The following is a 19,625-nucleotide window of genomic DNA, read 5'->3' as shown; positions in this document are numbered from 1 at the left end:
GTCCAAACAAATGTACCTTTAGTTGTACCAGGCATTAAAATGAACAAGAAATTGAAGAAAGCAAGGGTGACTGTAGATGTCAGTGTTCTACATATAGCTACAGAATCTCCATAGACTCGCCAAACCATCTGTTTGAAATTATGTATGAAGTTCAGTCAGTCAGAACACTGCAATGCACAATAAAAACAATTTGCTTCAAGATGCTGGTGCTCTGCTGTGTATCATTACTTATTCTGGATAATGTTCGGGAGTCATCAAATAATACGTACTGATAACAATGAGAATAGTCAGTATACTCACCTCTGTCCTGATAGTGAACAGTGAGCAGCAGCCTGAGGAAACCATGAGTGTGCTGGAGCTTTAAATGGAAGATGCTTGAAAACACAACAATCCTATTACTTTTAATAAAGAGTAGCTGAAATGATCAATTCCTGTGTTTTCCACATTAAATTAAAAAAAAAATCCTTTTTTCAAATTTCAGATCTTTGCCTTCCTCATATGCATGGGGGTTATTTTGGCGATTGGAAACACTATTTGGGAGAACTGGATTGGCAGAAACTTTGAGGTGTTTTTGCCGTGGGATGAGTTTCAGAGCAGCGCTGTTTTCTCTGGCTTCCTCACCTTCTGGTCCTACATCATCATCCTCAACACCGTTGTGCCCATCTCACTATATGTCAGGTAAAGACGAAGAATGGTCTTGATTTTTTGTATTTTAGGTTAACTTTATAATAGAATTTGATCTTACACGTTGCCACCTGTTTGCCATGTTTTGGTGTTTTATAGGATTTTGTTTCATTTTACAAACTGATTTCATAAGTTTTCTTTCAGAATTTCCAAAATACCGTTACTTTGGTGCTGAAAGTGTCCCTTTTAACTGAATGGTCAAAACTTCCCTCAGTGTGGAGGTTCTACGTCTGGGTCACAGTTTCTTCATTAACTGGGACCGGAAGATGTACTACAGTCAGATGGACACTGCAGCTGAAGCACGAACCACCACCCTGAATGAGGAGCTGGGCCAGGTGGAGTTCATCTTCTCCGACAAGACAGGCACCCTCACCCAGAACATCATGGTCTTCAGCAAGTGCTCCATTAATGGACAGACGTACGGTACGGGGCTTTTTTGAAAACACTGAGCATCGAAGCACTGGGCTAATGAGCCTCTCATTTAATTTGCAGTCACGTTAAACACACAGATTATTCAGTATTAAAAGAAATGGACAAGAAAACAAATTTCTTCCAAAAATATGCAGTGGACATTAAGTTTTCTTAAGTAGGTTTAACACAGCAGGAGCCTCCAATGATCTACTGAATTAAGACACTGAGGGGCTCATATCCATGAATGCATGTCAGGCTCAACCACAGAGCAGCTGTTTCTGAGTATTTCTAAACCCATCTGGAGAGCAGGAAAAAAGTGTCACATACTCCATGTGTGCATTTCTCTTTCATTTGGATGACGTTTCGACCCTCAGGCCTTCTTCAAGATCAACATCATCCAAATTAAAGAAAAATGCGATTGGAGCCAGAGTGTGCAACATGTTTGTCCTAATCTCAAGTTTATTCCAGTAAACAACATCTCACTACACTGACTGCACTTGCAGTAGTTTAAGTGGACAGTTTTAGCATTGGTTGACCTGTAATAAGTTAACCTCTGTTTTAGATGTTTATTTGTTCTAAAAGGAAACTGTATGATTGTGGCTCTGCAAGGATACTATAATTGTCTGGCATGAACATGCACAATTTCAGGACTAAATGTCATATTGAACCGAAAAAAAGATCTTATTTTGACCCCTATTGTACAACTAATAACCAATCACATAAAATCATAGGGGCAAAGCTGTGCTTCTGCTATCTTTAATGAATAATAAATGATCCTACCTTTCTTCCCTAGGTGATGTCTATGATGAATTTGACCAGAAGGTGGAAATTACAGAGGTTGGTAGCTCTAAACAAACAGAAAGTCTTTGCTCTCTATCAAGACTAGTGTAACAGTCACCTTCTTGACGTCCACATTCCCTCAGAAAACAGCCTGTGTGGACTTTTCCTTCAACCCCCTCTGTGACAGAAGGTTTAAGTTTTACGACTGCAGCCTGGTTGAAGCCATCAAGCTGGAGGATCCGGCGGTGCAGGAGTTTTTCAGGCTGCTAGCTCTGTGCCACACTGTCATGCCAGAGGAGAAGAGTGAAGGTAAGCTTGATCCAATAGATATAGCGGGAAAAAAAGCGAAAATAATATATTTTTTAGGCATTTTCTCATTGATGTTTCTGTTAAACTGAAGGACATTTGGTGTACCAGGCCCAGTCACCTGATGAGGGAGCGTTGGTCACCGCAGCACGAAACTTTGGGTTTGTCTTCCGGGCCCGAACCCCAGAAACCGTCACACTGTGTGAGATGGGACGAGCTGTCACCTACCAGCTGCTGGCCATACTGGACTTCAACAACGTGCGCAAGCGAATGAGTGTCATTGGTTAGGTCTTCATTTATAACTTAGGTCTTCTTTATGCTCCGACTATTTCGCGAAGTAGCCGACATGACACAATAATTAAAAAAAGAACAACAAGCATCAAAGTCAACAGCAAATTCCTTCTCAGAATTCTTTCTTCTGCCATTTTTAAATATCAATTAAATAAAACTCTGTGTACATCCTTCTATTTCCAGTCCGTAATCCATACTTTTGTTGTGTATGTGCTAATAGGGTTTGATGAAAAAAGTAACAGTTTGTTTTCTTGTTGCTTTGTTTTGTTACAGTGAGAAATCCACAGGGCCAGATCAAACTGTACTCCAAAGGTGCTGACACCATTATCTTTGAGCGTTTGGATCCATCAAGTGACGACCTCATGTGCACTACCTCAGAACACCTCAGTGTAAGGGTAATCGGGTTGGATAGCACTACTGCTACTAATAATAATAATGCATTTTATTTGTAAGTGCCTTTCTTGACACTCAAGGTCACTTTACAGGAAAAACAAATACAACAGAACAGATAAAAACTACATAAAGATAAAAAAAACATACATAAAGATAAAACCACACGTAAAGAAAGAAGCAATTAGACAGAATAAATAGTCTTGAACAAATGAGTTTTGAGTCTGGATTTGAAGAGAGACAGAGTCAGTAATTGGGATGTCTGGTTGGAGTGAGTTCCAGAGTTTGGGAGCAGAGCGTCTGGAAGCCCTGCTCTCCATGGTGCTGAGGCGGGCGGGGGGGGACTCTGAGGTGGATGAAGGAAGAGGATCAGAGAGAACGGGTGGAGAAGGCGATGTGAAGGAGGTCAGACAGATAGGGAGGGGATTGTAGATGGCCTTGAATGTATACAGGAGGATTTTGAATTCTCTTCTGGATTTGACTGGGAGCCAGTGGACTCTACTGCTTTTTAAAATAGGTGCACTGTAAACCTTGCATCTGTATTTCTAGTCTTGTGAATTCAAAGAACCAGACAAAGTAAACAAAACTCTTATAATGTTAAAAAATTCCTGCAGCAAGTGGACCCGAGTGTATCTCCTCCATCAGATAGTATGTTGGCTATATATATATTAAAGAGAGATAAATTAAGATTGTGTTTGCATTTCCACTTAAAAATCTCTTTTATTTTATTGAGTGTGATGTTGTTTGTCACAGTTTTGAATGTTAATTGAAAAAAATAATAATATTTCTGGAATATGTCTGTTAATGAAAACTGTTTCTTCTCCTCAACAATTCATCACACCTGTTCAATCATTTTGCAGGAATTTGCAGGAGAAGGGCTTCGAACATTGGCTCTGGCCTACAAAGACCTTGATGAAGATTATTTTGAAGTTTGGATGAAGAAACTTCTCTTTGCGAGCACCGTGATCGAGAACCGTGAAGATCAGCTGGCTGATCTCTATGAGGAGATCGAGCAAGGCATGAAGGTAATATTGATATCCTTTAGATTACTCTCTCTCACAATCACTCTGAATTAGTGACTGCAGCCTCACTGCTAACTTGGTTGAAGCTTCTAGGAGCCACAGCAATCGAGGACAAACTTCAGGAAGGAGTTCCGGAGACAATCGCATGTCTGAGTTTGGCTGACATCAAGATTTGGGTCCTCACAGGTGACAAACTAGGTAACTAAATAATGTGAATGGTGCTTTTGATCAGAAAGACTGCTGCTTTAAGAGCTGCTTGTGTGTGGAAAGCTACTGTACATCACTTTAAACTCTGTGTGATATTTTAGAAACAGCGATGAACATCGGCTACTCCTGCAACATGCTGCGTGATGACATGAACGAGGTGTTTGTCATCTCTGGACACACACTGCTGGAAGTGCAGCAGCAGCTCAGGTGAACACGTTATTTTCATTGTTGCTCACACAAAAAGTTGACATTGGCAATAACTGTAAGTCCAAGAGGAACTCTGCTATGCTGCTTTGTTTATTGGCCCATCTGTGGAACATCTATGTGTCTGAAACCGTGATAATTCAGTGCCTTTAAGTCATTTATAAATATAGTGATACGGCATGTTTACTGTCTTTCCTCTCTCCTCAGGAGTGCTAAGGAGCACATCCTCGGCCTGAGTCGAGTCAGCAGTGCAGGAGATGTTGAGAAGATGTGTGCAGAAGATTCTGTGTTTGAAGAAACTATAATTGCAGAGTATGCCTTAGTCATCAACGGACACAGTCTGGTAAGACAGTAAACGGTTTTATTATACAGTGTTCAGTAGTGTCTTTAATGAAATGCTAATTCTATGCTCTGTTGTGCTTGTGTCTTTTTCCATGCTTGTTTTAATTTTACTCCTGATGCCTGCAGGTTTTACACTGTTTGTTAAATGGTGGTTGTGTTGTTGTCTGCTGAGTCTGCCATCTCTACGTGCTGCTGAGTGAACAAAGTGTGTAATGAGCAGAGAGCTGCTGTGCTGCTGAGGGCCCTCCGCTCTATTACAGGTTTCATTAACATCCATTTCCTCGCAGAAGAGCTGCTCCCTCGCTGAGCCCTGGGCAGTGTGCATGATGCAGGCTGGAAATGTTACACTGTGATGTTGCCTAGTGTTGCCTCCACAGGGGGCTGGTGTTACAGGAAGGTAGTAATATGTTTAACAGGTGTGCTGCATGTGTCCGCCCTGCAGGCTCATGCTCTGGAGCCACAGCTGGAGCCCATCCTGCTGGATCTGGCCTGTTTGTGCAAAACAGTCATCTGCTGCCGGGTCACTCCGATGCAGAAAGCTCAGGTGGTGGAGCTGGTGAAGAGGCACAAGAAAGCCGTGACTCTGGCCATAGGAGACGGAGCCAACGATGTCAGCATGATCAAGAGTAAGTGTCAGAACAGCATCATGAACATGCTGCTTATGTATTACTGTTACATTCTAGTCACAAAGCAAAACATCCAGTTTCCTATAAATGTACCAAGATGTCTGAGCATCCAGATTGTTATTTACCTACATGTCAGTGTTCTGCATGTAGCTACAGAATGTTCACAGACTCTCCGAACCATCTGTCTGAAATTATGTACGAAGCTCAGTCAGTCAGAACATTGCAATGCACCATAAAAACTATTTGCTTCAAAATGCTGATGCTCTGCTGTGTACTAACAGCCACACACAAGATCTGTTCTCCCTTGAATGTGTTGTTGTAGTCATGGGCTTTCTGCTCACTAGAGCTCCACAGATATTGAGTTTTTGGGGTCGATTACAATTTTAGGTAGAAAGAAATTGTGATTTTGATAATCACTAATAATGTTTACATACGATATATGTTAGCGTTAATCTTAAAACGGGAGATGATGGGGCCGTTGCTTATGAACTTTCCAGCAATGTATTTCAAAACTAGTTAACAACATGCCATCATCTCCTCAGCTGAGATGCTCTGCTACATGTGCTGCAGGCAGTTCTGAGAGTGTTGTAAACATTATAATTGGAGCGGACTCTGTTGGACAATCTATGTCATGGCACAGTTTCTTAATTTATCCCAAGCATCTTTTCTGTAAAAGAAAGTTTTGTGCAAAAACTATGACCAGGCCAATACTGGTAATAATGATATATCAATCAGGCTCTACTGCCTAATTTCACAGAGCGTCAGCCAGCTTTAGGTAAGCTCCTCTTTAGCTGAACCTGCCCTTTCTGTTCAAGGAGTGAGTACAATCTTCAGTTTTTTGGTTTTTTTTACTATATAAATCTGAAGTATATTTACATAAATGTTTGAAGAGTTAGAGATGAACTAGAAGATCCCCAGTTTGCGTCCCGGCCTGGGCCTGGGGTCTTTCTATGTGGAGTTTGAATGTTCTTCCTGTGCAGTGTGGGTTCTCACCAGGTTCTTAGGCTTCCTCCTATAGATCAAAAACATGGTGAGGTTAACTGGTGATTCTAAATTGTCTGTAGGTGTGAATGTGAGTGTGCTCGTTTGTCTCTGTGTAGCCCTGCAATAGACTGGTGACCTGTCCAAGGTGTCCCCTGCCTTCGTCTTGAGACAGTTGGGATTGTCTCCATCCATCCCTGTGACCCTACAGAAAATTAAGCGGTGTATAGATGATGGATGGATGGATGGATGGATGAACGGATGGATGGATTGGGTTAGAGACAGAAAATCGTTTTGTGTTTCTCCACTTATCAGAATACAAAGTAAACAACAGTTTAACTAATAAGATCTATCAACAAATAAAATTGTGTTTCTATCACTGTTTGTACCCCAAATATTGTAAATATTTCAATAATGTTTTCATAATTGTTAATGTTGTAGTTCCAAATGGCAGTGACCTAAACTGTGCATTTCTTACTCAGCTGCTCACATCGGTGTTGGCATCAGCGGACAGGAGGGGATGCAGGCTGTTCTGGCCTCAGATTACTCCTTCGCTCAGTTCCGGTACCTGCAGAGGCTCCTGCTGGTACATGGACGCTGGTCCTACTTCCGCATGTGTAATTTCCTGGGATACTTCTTCTACAAGAACTTTGCCTTCACCCTGGTACACTTCTGGTACGGTTTCTTCTGTGGTTTCTCAGCACAGGTGAGAAAACCCTGATTACTGTGAAGTTTGTGAATGCTTTGTTTTGCATTAAAGCAATGATGTATATACAGAAAGTGTCCTCTTTCCACAGACTGTGTATGACCAGTGGTTCATTACTCTCTTCAATATAGTCTACACATCCTTACCAGTGCTGGCAATGGGACTTTTCGATCAGGTAAATTTAAATATGTGATGATAATAAAGCACTGACCTAAATAGAAAATGACCTAGATCTTATTTCAAGATACTCCTCATTTCAAAATGGAACATTATTTATTTCAGTAGTTTCCATTGGCAACCTCCTGAGTATACTTTTATTTTTGCTTTGCTTTTCAAGATACTGTCAAGTCAAACAGGTGAATATGTTGTTATTAAAGACTTCTTTAACTGTGTCATAATTAATAAATAATAATCAACCTCTTGAATGTACCTAAAAATCTAACCCTACAGTAGGCGCTACATTACATTTAACTTACATGTAACTAGAACCACTAATCCCATATAAACATACGACTATCCTGTACGCTCATCATCCATTATTTTTAATTTACTCATACAGCTGCCACAGATCATTTCTCTCAGTACCCTATCCATGCTATCATATATTGTATTTCTTATTAAATAACACATTTTATTTCCTACAGGACGTCAATGACCAGAACAGCCTTCGCTATCCGAGTCTGTACAAACCCGGCCAGCAGAACCTTCTCTTCAACAAACGTCAGTTCTTCCTGTGCACGCTGCAGGGGATGGCCACGTCCTTCCTGCTTTTCTTTATTCCCTACGGAGCTTTTTCTCTCATGGTGAAAGAAGATGGCTCACACTTTTCTGATCAACAAGCATTTGCTGTCACCATAGCGACATCCTTGGTCATAGTCGTAAGTGTTCAGGTGAGAGAATAAACAGAACACAGCGAACTGAAATAGCCTTGTTCAATCAAAAAGGTCAACACTGTGATCATTGTTTGTGATGTGTCTATTCCTAGATTGGACTCGACACTCACTACTGGACGGCAGTCAATCATTTCTTCATATGGGGGAGTCTGACGGTTTACTTCGCCATATTATTTGCAATGCAAAGTGACGGCATATTTGGCATTTTTCCAAGTAATTTCCCATATATTGGTGAGTTTGAGTCCTAGTGAGTCAGTGTGATGGGAAATAATATTGCTCCAGAGAAACTGAGTACAAATAAATGTGTGTTTCCTCAGGTACGGCCCGTAACTGTCTGTCAGAGAAGAGTGTGTGGTTGGTTATTCTGCTCACCACTGTGGTGTGTGTTGTGCCTGGATTAGTGGTCAGCTTCCTGAGAGTCGACCTCTTCCCAACTCTCACAGACAAGGTACAGTAACACTTAGTATCTAATGAAGTCCCGTACCTATGTACGGTTTTCATGTACTTTTACTTTTGCTGACCAATTTCAATTTCATGCTTCTTTTTTATGCTTCTTGTCACATAACAAATTCAATTTGAATATGAATTGTTAACAGTTGCACCAAAACAATAATTTACCTTCGAAATTTCTTACATGGTTTTATTTAAATAATAATCTGAGACCGTGAAAACATTATTGAGAGGTCAAATAATCCAGTATTTTATAAAGAGCAATGATTAAAGCAAGTCTAAATAGTGAACAGACCCTCACAAAGTAGGATTTTATCTTGTTTCTTACCCTATTAATCATCCCAAGATGCCTCCGATTTACCCTGTGACCTTCTGAATGGGGCCCGACCCCGATGTTGGGAACAACTAGACTACAAACAAACTGTGTGTAAACTATTTAAAAATTAGCTCAACATAAACCAGCTGCAATAAAATGCTGATTGCACAATGATGCATCAGTTTTACCAATCTAATAATTGTACTGTATAGTAATATATCTGTAATAGGAGCAATATTCTGTAGGAATATTTTTACTTTTCATTCTTGTACATTTTTCGAATAGTATTTCTGTACTCTCACTGAAGTTGGGCACTTACTCTTGTAACGTAATGCTTTCGTGCATCAAATAATCTGAAATAATGGCATATAAATACATAGACAGACTCATTTGCTTCACTGTATTCAGAGTGATCAGCATCCTAAACAAAAAATGCTAATTTAAAAAACCCACTTGTCACTGTTGTGTTTCGACAGGTTCGTCATCTCCAGCAGTCCAGACGGAAACAAGGACCTCAGGAACAGAATCTGAGGCGAGTACGCAGGACGAGCTCCCGCCGCTCAGCCTATGCCTTCTCCCACCAGCAGGGCTACGGAGAGCTGATTACCTCCGGCAAAAACATGAGGATGAGCACAGTGTCCTCTGCTCGCTCCCCTGGAAGGACACCACACAGCTCCAACTGGATAGAAAACATGTTAAAGAGAAAGAATGAAGTCTCTTGCGTCTCCTTTGAGAGCAAGGGGTCACCAGAGGAGCAACAAGAGAGCAATACAGACTCTAAAACTACAACTCTCAGACTGACAGACTGAGATACTGTATACAGAACAGGATACCATAAGCATGGATCCCACAGACCAAGCACAAACAGTGAGTGTCCTTCATTTGGGTGAATTTATGCTCAAATCAACAACACAAACGTACCTCATGTTTTTTTTTATCAGTGTGAATCATGTTTGCTCTGAATGTTGAAGGCCAATCAAAACGTGATCTGGAGGAACCATTTTCAAAAAAAAATCCAGCTGTTCGAAGATAAAAACTTTTCCATCTTCACCGTGCTGGACATTTGTTAAATTTGAAAACTCTCACTTCGACAGCAGTGAGTATATTTAATGAAAATAATATGCATGAGTTGCCAAAGTTAAAGACATATTTATCATTGTGCGGGAAAATAATCCAATTTAATCCGATCGCAGTCGTTGCATTTATTTTGTATAACTTCAATAGCATGGCCTTCTCTAATTAATGAAGACAGATTGGCACATTTTGGTACGTTTAGCTGTCAAAAACAAACTTCTGTATTTTACAAGAGTGAAGGTAAGGTAGCCCTGATCATCAGAACAAAAAGCATCTGTAAAAAAAGAAAAGATCCATCTGTAAAAACTATGCACAGAAACTTTTCAACCAACATCCAAAGTGCTAAAATACAAGTATTCCTGTAAATACTTAAGTGAAGCTGCTGAATGTGATGGTAAGCACAATTTAAATAAGGATTTTCAACTTTTATTACTGTCTTTACATTTTTCCAGTATATACAGTATGCCATTAACCCAGCTGGAAATATGGAACTCATAATGCTAAGATGAACTCTGAGATCTATTTCCCCTGTGCTGTGCCTTGTACGGGTCCTGTTAAAGACAAGTCCTTTTTTTATTTCATATTTGATGGTTGTTTGGCTCGAGTGTATTAAAAGACGTGAAACTAGAATGCATGGCTTTAATCTGATATCCTCTTTAAAATAATGATTTAATCTTAATTTTAAACACTGCACAGCTGCTGTTCAAAATCTGAACGTCCTTTGATCAAATCCCAAAACACTAAAACACCAGCGGAAATTAACTGTCTAATTTAAATAAAGAAAAATGGTGTATGTTCTTTTATCCGGCAGATATTTGACCAGCAAGAGTAATAGGAAAAGGCCTGGGTTGAGGATCGATGTGATGAATGTTCCTGAGCAGATTTAAATGCAGAATGCTGCAGGTAGTGAATGCAGTACAGCAGAGTAGCATGTGCCTTAGACCACCAAGCCTCCACCACCGCTGCTCTCTAATGAATTGAAAATCGATCCTGGGCAGAAGCCCAGAGTGTGAGCCCAGAATCAGGACTTTCTTTAACACACCACAAACCCGACTCACTGTAACAGCCGAATAAAAGGTGTGTAAAGGCCACTGCTGCAACGGTGCACACGTAAAGCCTGAAAACTTTCACAATATTTAAGACCTAATTTCAGTAAATGTTAATAAAGGATGAATGGATTTTATACAACACAAACTGGTTGTCATTTTATTTGTCGTCTTTTCTGTTTAGATGAAAATTGTATGAATTAGCTCACCAAAATATTCATTACAAACAGCTTAATATTTGTGATTTATGAAAACAAAACATGTTTTAATTCACCACTGAGTACATTTTTTGGCCCTTATATTCCAGTATAAACTGTAAACAGGTAAAATGCTGCACAGAAATTAAGTAAGTAATCTTCAAGTGTCTTCTGCCTTAATTGTTTGAAAATATCAAAAATGTCCCTTTATTTCCCTTCATCGGTGTATTTCATATTGGCTGACTGTGGTCTAAGCAGGCACAGATGATGTATTTCACTCCTCAAGGAAAATTGCAGCTCCGCCACCCGGCTTTGACACAAACAAACTTTGTTTTTCCAAGGCTGCTCTGCGTGGATCGGGGAGGTAGTAGGCGGCTCTGACAGCTTGTAAGAAAGACTCCACCTTCTCAGTGGGCACCATGGAGACGGCACAGCCTCCCCAGCCTGCTCCTGTCAGCCGGGAACCCACAGCCCCCGCCTTCCTGCAAGCAGCAGAAACAACAAAAAGCTAAGGTTTCAGTGCAGCGTTACAACAGTAGCCCTCAATATTATTACTCCTGATCATCAGTAGTAGGTGGTGAAGAGAATAAAAATGTGATTTTCTTATGCTGAAGTCAGGCCTGTGTGTAATACTGAACATTCAACACCAACTATACAAAGAACATGTCTGTATGTTGTTATGTCGAAGTTTCTCCTTAATTTAGTATATCTTGCTTTTCAATTCCACAAGACTAAAGAGTGTCCAGTCATGGTAGCAGTACTGTGAGGCTGTAAGAACAGTCTTGCTCTGAGCTAAATGCCAACATCTGCATACAGAGATGCACACAGTAACCATGGTAACATACTCTTACTGTTTATCAGGTGTAATTGTCACTATGTTTATGATCTTATTTTAGCATCTTAGTATGCTAACATTTTCTAACTGGCACTAATCAACAAGAAATGAAACCTGAGGTTAATGTACATGCCTTTAGCTTTACCTTTAGCACTTGGTCATAAAACAGAGTATGTATCAAATAAAAAATTGCAGTTAATGAAAAATCAGGGGATCTCCAAAGAGATTACAATTTAGCCACTGAGATGCATGAATGCTGGAAAAATATTTCATGGCAATCCATCAAATTGTCATTGAGGTATTTAAGTCTGGATGAAAGAGGAAGCCGGCATCATGCCACTAGCACGGCTAGAATAAATAAATAAGTAAAACTTTGGGGTACATTTATAGCATAGATGACTTCCTATCATATAGACATTATTGATTGATGAGTTTTGAATTCAAATGAATTTAGAAGCAATTGCAGTGCATTATGACAGGTATTTTTAATTCAAGTGACCCAGCGAGCCATGACAGTGTGACTGTAGCTCAGAGTGTCAAACTCGTTCTAGTTCAGGTTCCACATTCAGCCTAATTAGATCTCAAGTTAGCCAGACCAGTAAAATCAGAGCATAATAACCTATAAATAAACACAAATCTAAATGTATCCCTTTGTTTTAGTGCAAAAAAGTACATTCTGAAACTGTTCACATTTACAAAACATTATGAACAACCTGAAATTTCTCAAGAAAAGTAAGTTCAATTTCAACAATATTATGTTTCAGTTTATCATTTACACATCACAAATTACAGATCACAGTGTGTACAATGGCGCAAAATATTTAGTCACACGTATCTGGAAATGAACAATATAGCATTTTACTTTATGATCGAAACAACTTGTCAAGATCTAGAAATTATTTTAAATTTACATTAATTTCCACATCTGTGTAGGAATCCTGACACCACACCAACCAACTAAATAGGAACTATAAAGGAAGAAGGTTAAGTTGATCAGCCTGCCTTGTCAATGTATTAAAATTCACACATTAATAAAAATACATAAACATTGCAGCAGTACAGTGGACAAATTTAAAATATCAGTTACTTTTATTGATAAATTGCAGTTAATGCCTCTGGATTTGTTACACTCTGTAAAGTCGTCCCTTCGGCCAGATTGAACCCTCTGCCGGGCTGCAGCTGTTCCTTTTTTTCAATAAAATCTCTGCAGGCTTTGAGCATGTAATGTGTTCATGTTGGAATGAAAAAAATCCTTTAAAAATCTCCTTATTAATACTAATTTGTATTGGCATTTTTAAAGGATGAGTGACCTTTGATGTCAAAGTGTAGTGTGTTGACATCTTATATTCCAACAGAAAAAACTTAGTATCATCTAAAGTTTAGTATATAGTACATAAACTGTACAATTAGTACATAGTATGGAACTGGGACACATCATATGAGAAAATGTGTTTTTTTTTTTTTTTTTTTTATTCTCTAAAATTTCATTGGCTAATATCTAGTTGTATCGCCGTCTATCCTGAGTGTAGATCTGTGATGGCTGTAAGTGAAGAGAGACTTTGCTTTACTCACAGACAGATGTCCACCAGCTGGTCCAGTTCAGGGCAGCTGCACTCATAGAGGTCTCTGCAGCTCGCATGACTCTGGTTCATCAGCTCTCCGAGTAGATGGATGGATTCGGCAGGTTCAGAGTCACAGACGCTCTTAAACTGCAGCACTCGAGCAGCTTCACCGTACACATGTTTGGCTCGCTGGTGAAGCCAAAACTGCATCACTGGAAGAGAAGCGAAAAAGTAAAAGCACCGTTTGTCCAGTCGGTCTGTTATTCATCTGTATGGAGACGTGAATCAAAGCAAATTCTATGCTAGGCTATGATAGCATAGGACCAGTTATTACTAAGAATTCAAATATGATGCCATAGTTCACCATATATCTCAATAGCAGTAGATTACAAAATCTCAGAGGTTATTCTTAACTGGATATTTACATAGAAGAAACAACTGCTTGTTGTTTATTTCGATCAGCTGGATGAATTAGGTTGGCAACTTCAGTAAGTAACTTAAACATAATGCAATTAAATACAGAAAAACATAGACTTCACTATATACAATGAGTAAAATCCCAGACAAAATGCAACCTAATATCACAATATGAATATAAAAATCTATGACCCGTTTCAGTGTTGATATATGATGATTAGATCTGCACTTAAATCTTATTTTAATTATCAATTATCTGTTAAGGATGTAATCTGTCATAATGAATAATGCTAATGATGTGTCAAACCTCTTCATATTTGAGATTTTAGAAGATAAATTGGCGAATTTTACAAGATACCTGACCTTAAACATCCAATCAGTTATCAAAATTACTACTGATTAGCCTTCCTCACAGTCTACTAACAGACTGAATCAGTTGTGGTACATAAACGCACACAGATGTTACTGTGTGCTGCAACTCACTGTGCTGAGTGTTGGCGCTCAGCAGGTCTGTTGAAAACTGCTCCGAGGTGATGCCCAGCACCCTGCAGATCTCTTCCCGGCTGTACGGCTCAGGATGCAGCACCTCGTCCACCAGAGTCAGCATCTCCTCCAGGGAGGCCTTCAGCTCCCTCTGAGCCTGAGCCAGCTTCAGCAACCTGCTCGACTCCAGACCCCTCGCCTTCGCAAGCATCTAAGTTCACATCCACCACTTAGTAATAAGTTATTTAATGTCCTTATACTGAATATGATGCTGTCTGGTTAAATGTTATACTTTGTTAATCCTATAAAATCTAGCACACCTTCTAAACACTCTGCTCAACACTCAGCTACTCATTACAGTTGCAGATCATTTAGTTAGCCAAGTTAAGTGCAATACTGAAACCAAACAACAGCCTGAGATCTTTGGAATCACTGCACCTTTGTGGCGATCCGACACTCCACCACACGAATGTTGTAGTGGGAAGTAGCAGCTTTGTTCATCTCCACACAGCAGTTGGAAATCACAAACACGGCCCCATCTGGCAGCTTGACATCAGTGGCCCGCAGAGGCTGGAACTCTATCAGCTTTGCCTGGCAGACAATTCAAAAGGTTTCAAAAAATGAATTAAACGTGCTCAATTTTTGCTCGAAATTTTGCAACAATTGATTGTTGCAAAATTCTAATTCTAGTCAAGTATTTAGTATATTAATGCTTTAATGTTTGTAACACTTTTGCCTAATAAGTGAGTCTACAGTAGGTCATCACTGAGGCAGTGAAAGGAAAAGCTACATACTGTTCCTCTCTCTGCCAGGAACGATATGGACTGGTCCATGCCGCCTCCCTCTGTACCAATGTAGCGCTCACATTTGGCACATATCTCTGCAAGAGCCACCTGCACAAATATAGAATAAAAGAATCAAAGAGAAAAACAGAGGGCATTTATGAAGCAAAAACTGAAGAATTTTACACCAAATAAAAATGCTCATTGGGTGAAAATGACAAACACTCTTCGACTGTGACGGCTGGGATACAAGTGAAGCACACTTGTTTTAATGTTACGAATCATCTTCTTTGTGAGTTAATACTTAATTGTTTGCCGACTGAATCCTTACCATCTGATTTGTCCTCAAAATGAATACACAGATCTTGACATTAAATGTTTTAATTATATAGGATTTTACCTTTGACAGCAACTTCTGATTTGCCTCCATTGTTAGGAGTCCAGAACAACACACTAAGGCGCTGGAGCTGGACAGACCGGAGCTCGGAGGGATGGTTCCATCTACGACACACGACATCCCTGCTAAACGAGGGATCCCAAACGTCTCCTGAAGATAAAAACGTGCCAGAAACGTAGCACAATATTTGTAAGTGTAATTTTACCACTTTGTAGGCAGTGCTACATCTCAGATTATATGTTCTAGCCACTGCATTAGTTGAGAATATAGAACTCAATACACGTCTTACCTGAATCCCTTTAACTCCACAGAGAAAATAATAGAACCACTTTGGATTGTCTCTGTCTATGGCGATGTCCTCTGAGCAAGACACTGTGAAATCCCTGCAAAAAGACAAATCACAGACGTTAGGAAAACATGTAAAGATACTGTATAGAGATTTAAGCAGCGATCACGAGCGTTCTCATCTCACTTGTACAGAGGATTTGTGTTGGCCAGCTGGATTGTTCCTGAGTTGTTCACTGACACGGCAGCCAGGATGTTCTGTTCAATGGCCATTGGTAGCACAGAATAGCCACAGTAATCAATATGCTCACCTGTGAAGAATTATGACAAAAAGATATGTGAGAGGGACTTTATAAGTGATTAGACTGAAATAATTCAACTGATACTGTTCTAAAGCTGCAAACAGCAAATATCCTGTGGGTTTAAATTTGAATAGAAAAATAACATTTCCTGTGTCTAAACATCAGCCACCAGCACAATTAATTTCATTCATTAAATAGAATGTCATATTAACTGTGGTACAAAACGCATAGTGTGAGATTTCAGTCAAGAATTAATACAAGACACACTGAGCAGATAGAAAACTCAGAAAAAGTGAGGGAAAATTAGTTCACTGCAGGTTTGAGCAACTTATCAGCTGATCTTGCTGAGTTAAAGTTATTAATTTAGTTGTACTGCCACAACTGTAAGTCCAATCTGAACTATCTCAGGCTCCATGGATTAAGGACAGGTGGGAGAATTTAGAAATACAACAGGTCGTCTTGTACTTATCACTACTCAAGAGAGAGATTTGAAAAATTTTTGGTCTTATCCAAACAGTGAGTCGGTGACAGTTGTTGTTGAACTTGTTCTAAAATACATTAACTGTAATTCCACCTAATTTAATGCAGCAGAGGACTGAGGCACAATAATGTTTACTTAGTTTAGTCATATTAATACCAGGCAGCATTTCCATTTTAGCCTTTTGCAGAGAAAGTCTGACATGCAATAAATAAAAAATAATGATTCCCTACTAGTATGTAGACGTCAATTAAACCTGCGAAACTCATAAAACAGTCTATGATAAAATGGCATTACCTATTAGATTTACCCTTCCGGGTGCACATGCATAGAAGAGAGGAGATTCTCCATACTTTGTTTCAAAAGTATTTTTCAAGTTTTTCAGCCTGTAAATGACAAATACAATCAATGAATTATCGGACAGATGATACACACTCTCTACCTCCGTGACAACCAGCGAGTGTCGTTGTTTCTCACCTCTCATCAGCAGTGATCGCAGTCTTTAACCTGGGAGGGTTTGAGGCCATTTCTGCCTGTTTTAAAAATAATTCTGAATGGAGTTGTTGCTGTCAGACAGTGGAGCTTAAAACTTCCACATAACCAGCAGAGATCAGCTGACTGTCACAAGGGATCCGGATATGTATTCTGGCTGAACTGCAGTCAGTCCTGAGGGAGCAGCTCCGGTCTGTGTGGAGGCTGTCAGCTGATTCAGGAACAGCGGAGAAACAAGGAAGTGACTGCAGGACAGGGGGCGGAGCCAACACACGTCCTACACCGGCCACCGTAGGCAGCTGAAATAAGTATACTGACTGGCAAGTTTAATTATAATTCTGAATAGACTGAATCCAAAGCCCTGATCTCATCACTTTCAGGTTGAAAACACATTTACTAACTGAAACGACAGCAGCTGGTAGAAAAGTAAACTGCAATTTAAAACCTGAATAAACCCTAATGAATAAAATATAGTAAGTACCTGCAATGTACTGCAATAATTTGAGCAGCTATAATAAGGGACCACATTAAAAGACAGTAATGAGGTAAGATATGACAGTAATACCTAATTAAGTTTGGTGTACCAGACGTCTACATTGTATTTGTAAATTGGTACAGTTAATATGTTTTTCATTTTTATACATTTTGTATGACTGAAGTATAGACCTGCAATGATTAATTGATTAGTCAACTAACACATGAAAAGGCAACTCTTTTGACAACTGACTACTCGATTTGGGTCATTAATGACAGTAAAGTTTTCTGCTTGCCACTCTCTTTTCTTCACCCAACTAAATGGTTTTGGGTTATGGATAAAACTATTTGCATGTTTGTTTACAACACAACAGCAGTCATATGAAAATATGTTAAAACAGATAAATGACATAGTTTACTGTATTATAATACCCCTGCACAGTACTGTTTGTGCGTCACTACAGAACGTTGCCACCACAAGATGGAGACATAAGATTATATATTTTCAGACACCTCAGAATTTCTTATAATTTATAAATCACCAATATGTTGTATCTTAGACAAATGTGATAACTAATGCATCAATGTCCATGAGTTTCATGAGAAAACCAAAAACAGTGTAATAGATGTCTCTTTGACCATCTCACTAGGTGCCTACCTGCTGCTTCTGTAATTGCTTTTAAAGTCTGTTTTATCCTGTAATGTTTGCTTATTGCTTGTTTACATTTTTTGTATGAGAAACATACAGAATTCAGCTTTTAAAAAATTAAATGGTCAAACTTTGGAATTTAATACGCATTTCTGTAAATCTTGTGATCAAAACTTCTTACAAAAGCAGTGTGTAGTCGGGTTACTTATCAGTCAATTAGCTGTTAACAACTCCAAGAAATAGTGATTTTTACACCTTAAACTTTTAATGTGGTTTCATTTCAGTAAATGTATACATTATCCACTACCTCCCCTTATGAAAGAATGGGGGGGGGGAACAATTCAATGGATTAGTGATGTGAACTTATTTTCTTCTTATTAACTTTCTCATTAATCATCTGACAACCCCACAGAGATTTATCTGATGTCATGTACATAAAGCTGTATACAAATTAGTTCAAGCCAGCTCCACCTGCAGTAACTACAACATGCTGTTTACACACTGATACTTCACTATTAATACTCTAATTATGTCATAGATAATATCAACAAGTGGGACTAAATCAGTGCATTAATATTTTAGCAAAAAAATTGCTGCTAATACTTTTACTTAAGTATGCTCTTCATGTAGGACATTTAATTGTAATGAAGTATTTTTTCACTGCTTGCACTTTTAATTAAGTATAGGATCTGAGCACTTCTTCATCTGCTGTTCACATCACTAGTAATTTTCAATGAGACTTGATAATCTGCTCAGCATTATTTCCAGTAAACCCAATAACTACAATACCCACAATTCTCTGTACGCTGTTGCTATAGAGACGTGTTTAGCTAGCTTCTTAGTTCCGGGGTTTGTAAAAAACAACGTTAATGAAATAGCTTCTAGCATGTATGTTTCGTTACGGAGGCTGTATTTTTACCTGCCAGGTGTGTGTTAGCGACATGTTGTTGGTTGTGTAGTCATTTGTCTCTATTTCCGGTCAGTCTGTGAAAGTTTTCTGCCACAAAGATCCGCGGTGGTTTCGCGCTGCTGTTGCGCGCGACTTTTCAAAGTGGGCGAGTCTGCTTAAAGAGGACGTTCAGCCGGTTAGCAGCAGTTAGCTTTGAGCTTTACGAAGTTTGCCATAAGTAAAATGTACACTTGCGTTAACCTCTTTGTTAGAGGACGAACTTTCTGTTCAGATGTGTTTGGCGCAGGTTTTTAAAGCATGACGAGCACCTCTTTTTTGAACATGGCCGGGGTCAACACTAGTTAGCTGGTGTCCCTGCTCTCTAATATAAACAGCAACTTGGCTAGCAGTGAAAGCTAATACGCACCACCGTTACTCAAATGCAGGAATAAACAGCCCAGCAAAGGACACTTCTGTCATATTTTTGCCAGTAGGTAAGCTATAAGTATTGTTATATGTTGTTATGTTTGACTGGTTGATATCAATGCGCTGGCGACCGATTGTTTTAGCTAACTTGTTTAGCTACTGTGAATTAACGTTAACCATTAAACGTAACATCTGTTGCCTTTTTGTGACAGCGCCCCATTACATTTA

The 19,625-nt window shown here is 39.3% G+C and overlaps 3 protein-coding genes across 6 annotated transcripts in view; 2 read left to right on the top strand and 1 right to left on the bottom strand.

Annotated features, from left to right (window-relative positions):
* atp8b4 (ATPase phospholipid transporting 8B4) overlaps nucleotides 1–11,539 on the top strand; it is a 20,759-nt gene extending 9,220 nt beyond the window's left edge. The window contains exons 12-29 of one of the 2 annotated variants that reach the window (XM_035954569.2): nucleotides 482–678; nucleotides 899–1,107; nucleotides 1,889–1,932; nucleotides 2,019–2,184; nucleotides 2,276–2,464; nucleotides 2,746–2,861; nucleotides 3,723–3,887; nucleotides 3,971–4,082; nucleotides 4,193–4,298; nucleotides 4,503–4,638; nucleotides 5,080–5,263; nucleotides 6,727–6,950; nucleotides 7,082–7,125; nucleotides 7,288–7,306; nucleotides 7,595–7,840; nucleotides 7,936–8,074; nucleotides 8,161–8,291; nucleotides 9,086–11,539. In XM_035954569.2, coding sequence (XP_035810462.2) covers nucleotides 482–678; nucleotides 899–1,107; nucleotides 1,889–1,932; nucleotides 2,019–2,184; nucleotides 2,276–2,464; nucleotides 2,746–2,861; nucleotides 3,723–3,887; nucleotides 3,971–4,082; nucleotides 4,193–4,298; nucleotides 4,503–4,638; nucleotides 5,080–5,263; nucleotides 6,727–6,950; nucleotides 7,082–7,125; nucleotides 7,288–7,306; nucleotides 7,595–7,840; nucleotides 7,936–8,074; nucleotides 8,161–8,291; nucleotides 9,086–9,418 — 2,760 coding nt within the window. In that variant the 3' untranslated portion in view covers nucleotides 9,419–11,539. Of the gene's footprint in view, nucleotides 1–481; nucleotides 679–898; nucleotides 1,108–1,888; nucleotides 1,933–2,018; nucleotides 2,185–2,275; nucleotides 2,465–2,745; nucleotides 2,862–3,722; nucleotides 3,888–3,970; nucleotides 4,083–4,192; nucleotides 4,299–4,502; nucleotides 4,639–5,079; nucleotides 5,264–6,726; nucleotides 6,951–7,041; nucleotides 7,126–7,287; nucleotides 7,307–7,594; nucleotides 7,841–7,935; nucleotides 8,075–8,160; nucleotides 8,292–9,085 lie in introns of both variants that reach the window. The other variant, XM_035954568.2, reaches the window with a different exon arrangement.
* On the bottom strand, nucleotides 10,858–17,143 carry galk2 (galactokinase 2). The gene is made up of 10 exons (XM_035954570.2): nucleotides 16,945–17,143; nucleotides 16,765–16,853; nucleotides 15,875–15,998; nucleotides 15,692–15,785; nucleotides 15,406–15,552; nucleotides 15,018–15,116; nucleotides 14,662–14,814; nucleotides 14,224–14,434; nucleotides 13,334–13,535; nucleotides 10,858–11,408 (listed from the first exon to the last, which is right to left on the bottom strand). Exons 1-10 carry the CDS (start codon nucleotides 16,992–16,994, stop codon nucleotides 11,201–11,203), a joined length of 1,377 nt encoding a protein of 458 aa, XP_035810463.2. The 5' UTR covers nucleotides 16,995–17,143; the 3' UTR covers nucleotides 10,858–11,200.
* Nucleotides 15,458–19,625, top strand: part of cep152 (centrosomal protein 152) — an 18,436-nt gene continuing 14,268 nt past the window's right edge. The window contains exon 1 of one of the 3 annotated variants that reach the window (XM_035954567.2): nucleotides 15,458–15,591. The gene's annotated coding sequence lies outside the window, so the exon portion shown is untranslated. Of the gene's footprint in view, nucleotides 15,592–18,924; nucleotides 19,466–19,625 lie in introns of those variants that run through there. The other 2 variants (XM_023284132.3, XM_023284131.3) reach the window with 2 other exon arrangements.

The sequence above is a fragment of the Amphiprion ocellaris genome, chromosome 3 (genome assembly GCF_022539595.1).
Source record: "Amphiprion ocellaris isolate individual 3 ecotype Okinawa chromosome 3, ASM2253959v1, whole genome shotgun sequence".
Lineage (NCBI taxonomy): Eukaryota > Metazoa > Chordata > Actinopteri > Pomacentridae > Amphiprion > Amphiprion ocellaris.
This window is presented reverse-complemented; position numbering and strand designations above follow the sequence as displayed.

Bases quoted from the DNA above. Each gene is read 5' to 3' on its own strand.
- galk2 (XM_035954570.2), bottom strand. From the start codon at position 16,994: ATGGCCTCAAACCCTCCCAGGTTAAAGACTGCGATCACTGCTGATGAG. The intron at 15,553-15,691 runs GTAAGACGTGTA...TTTTATCTTCAG, and splicing joins GTGGAGTTAAAGGGATTCAG to GAGACGTTTGGGATCCCTCG. The intron at 15,117-15,405 runs GTAAAATCCTAT...ATATTTGTGCAG, and splicing joins ATCAGAAGTTGCTGTCAAAG to GTGGCTCTTGCAGAGATATG.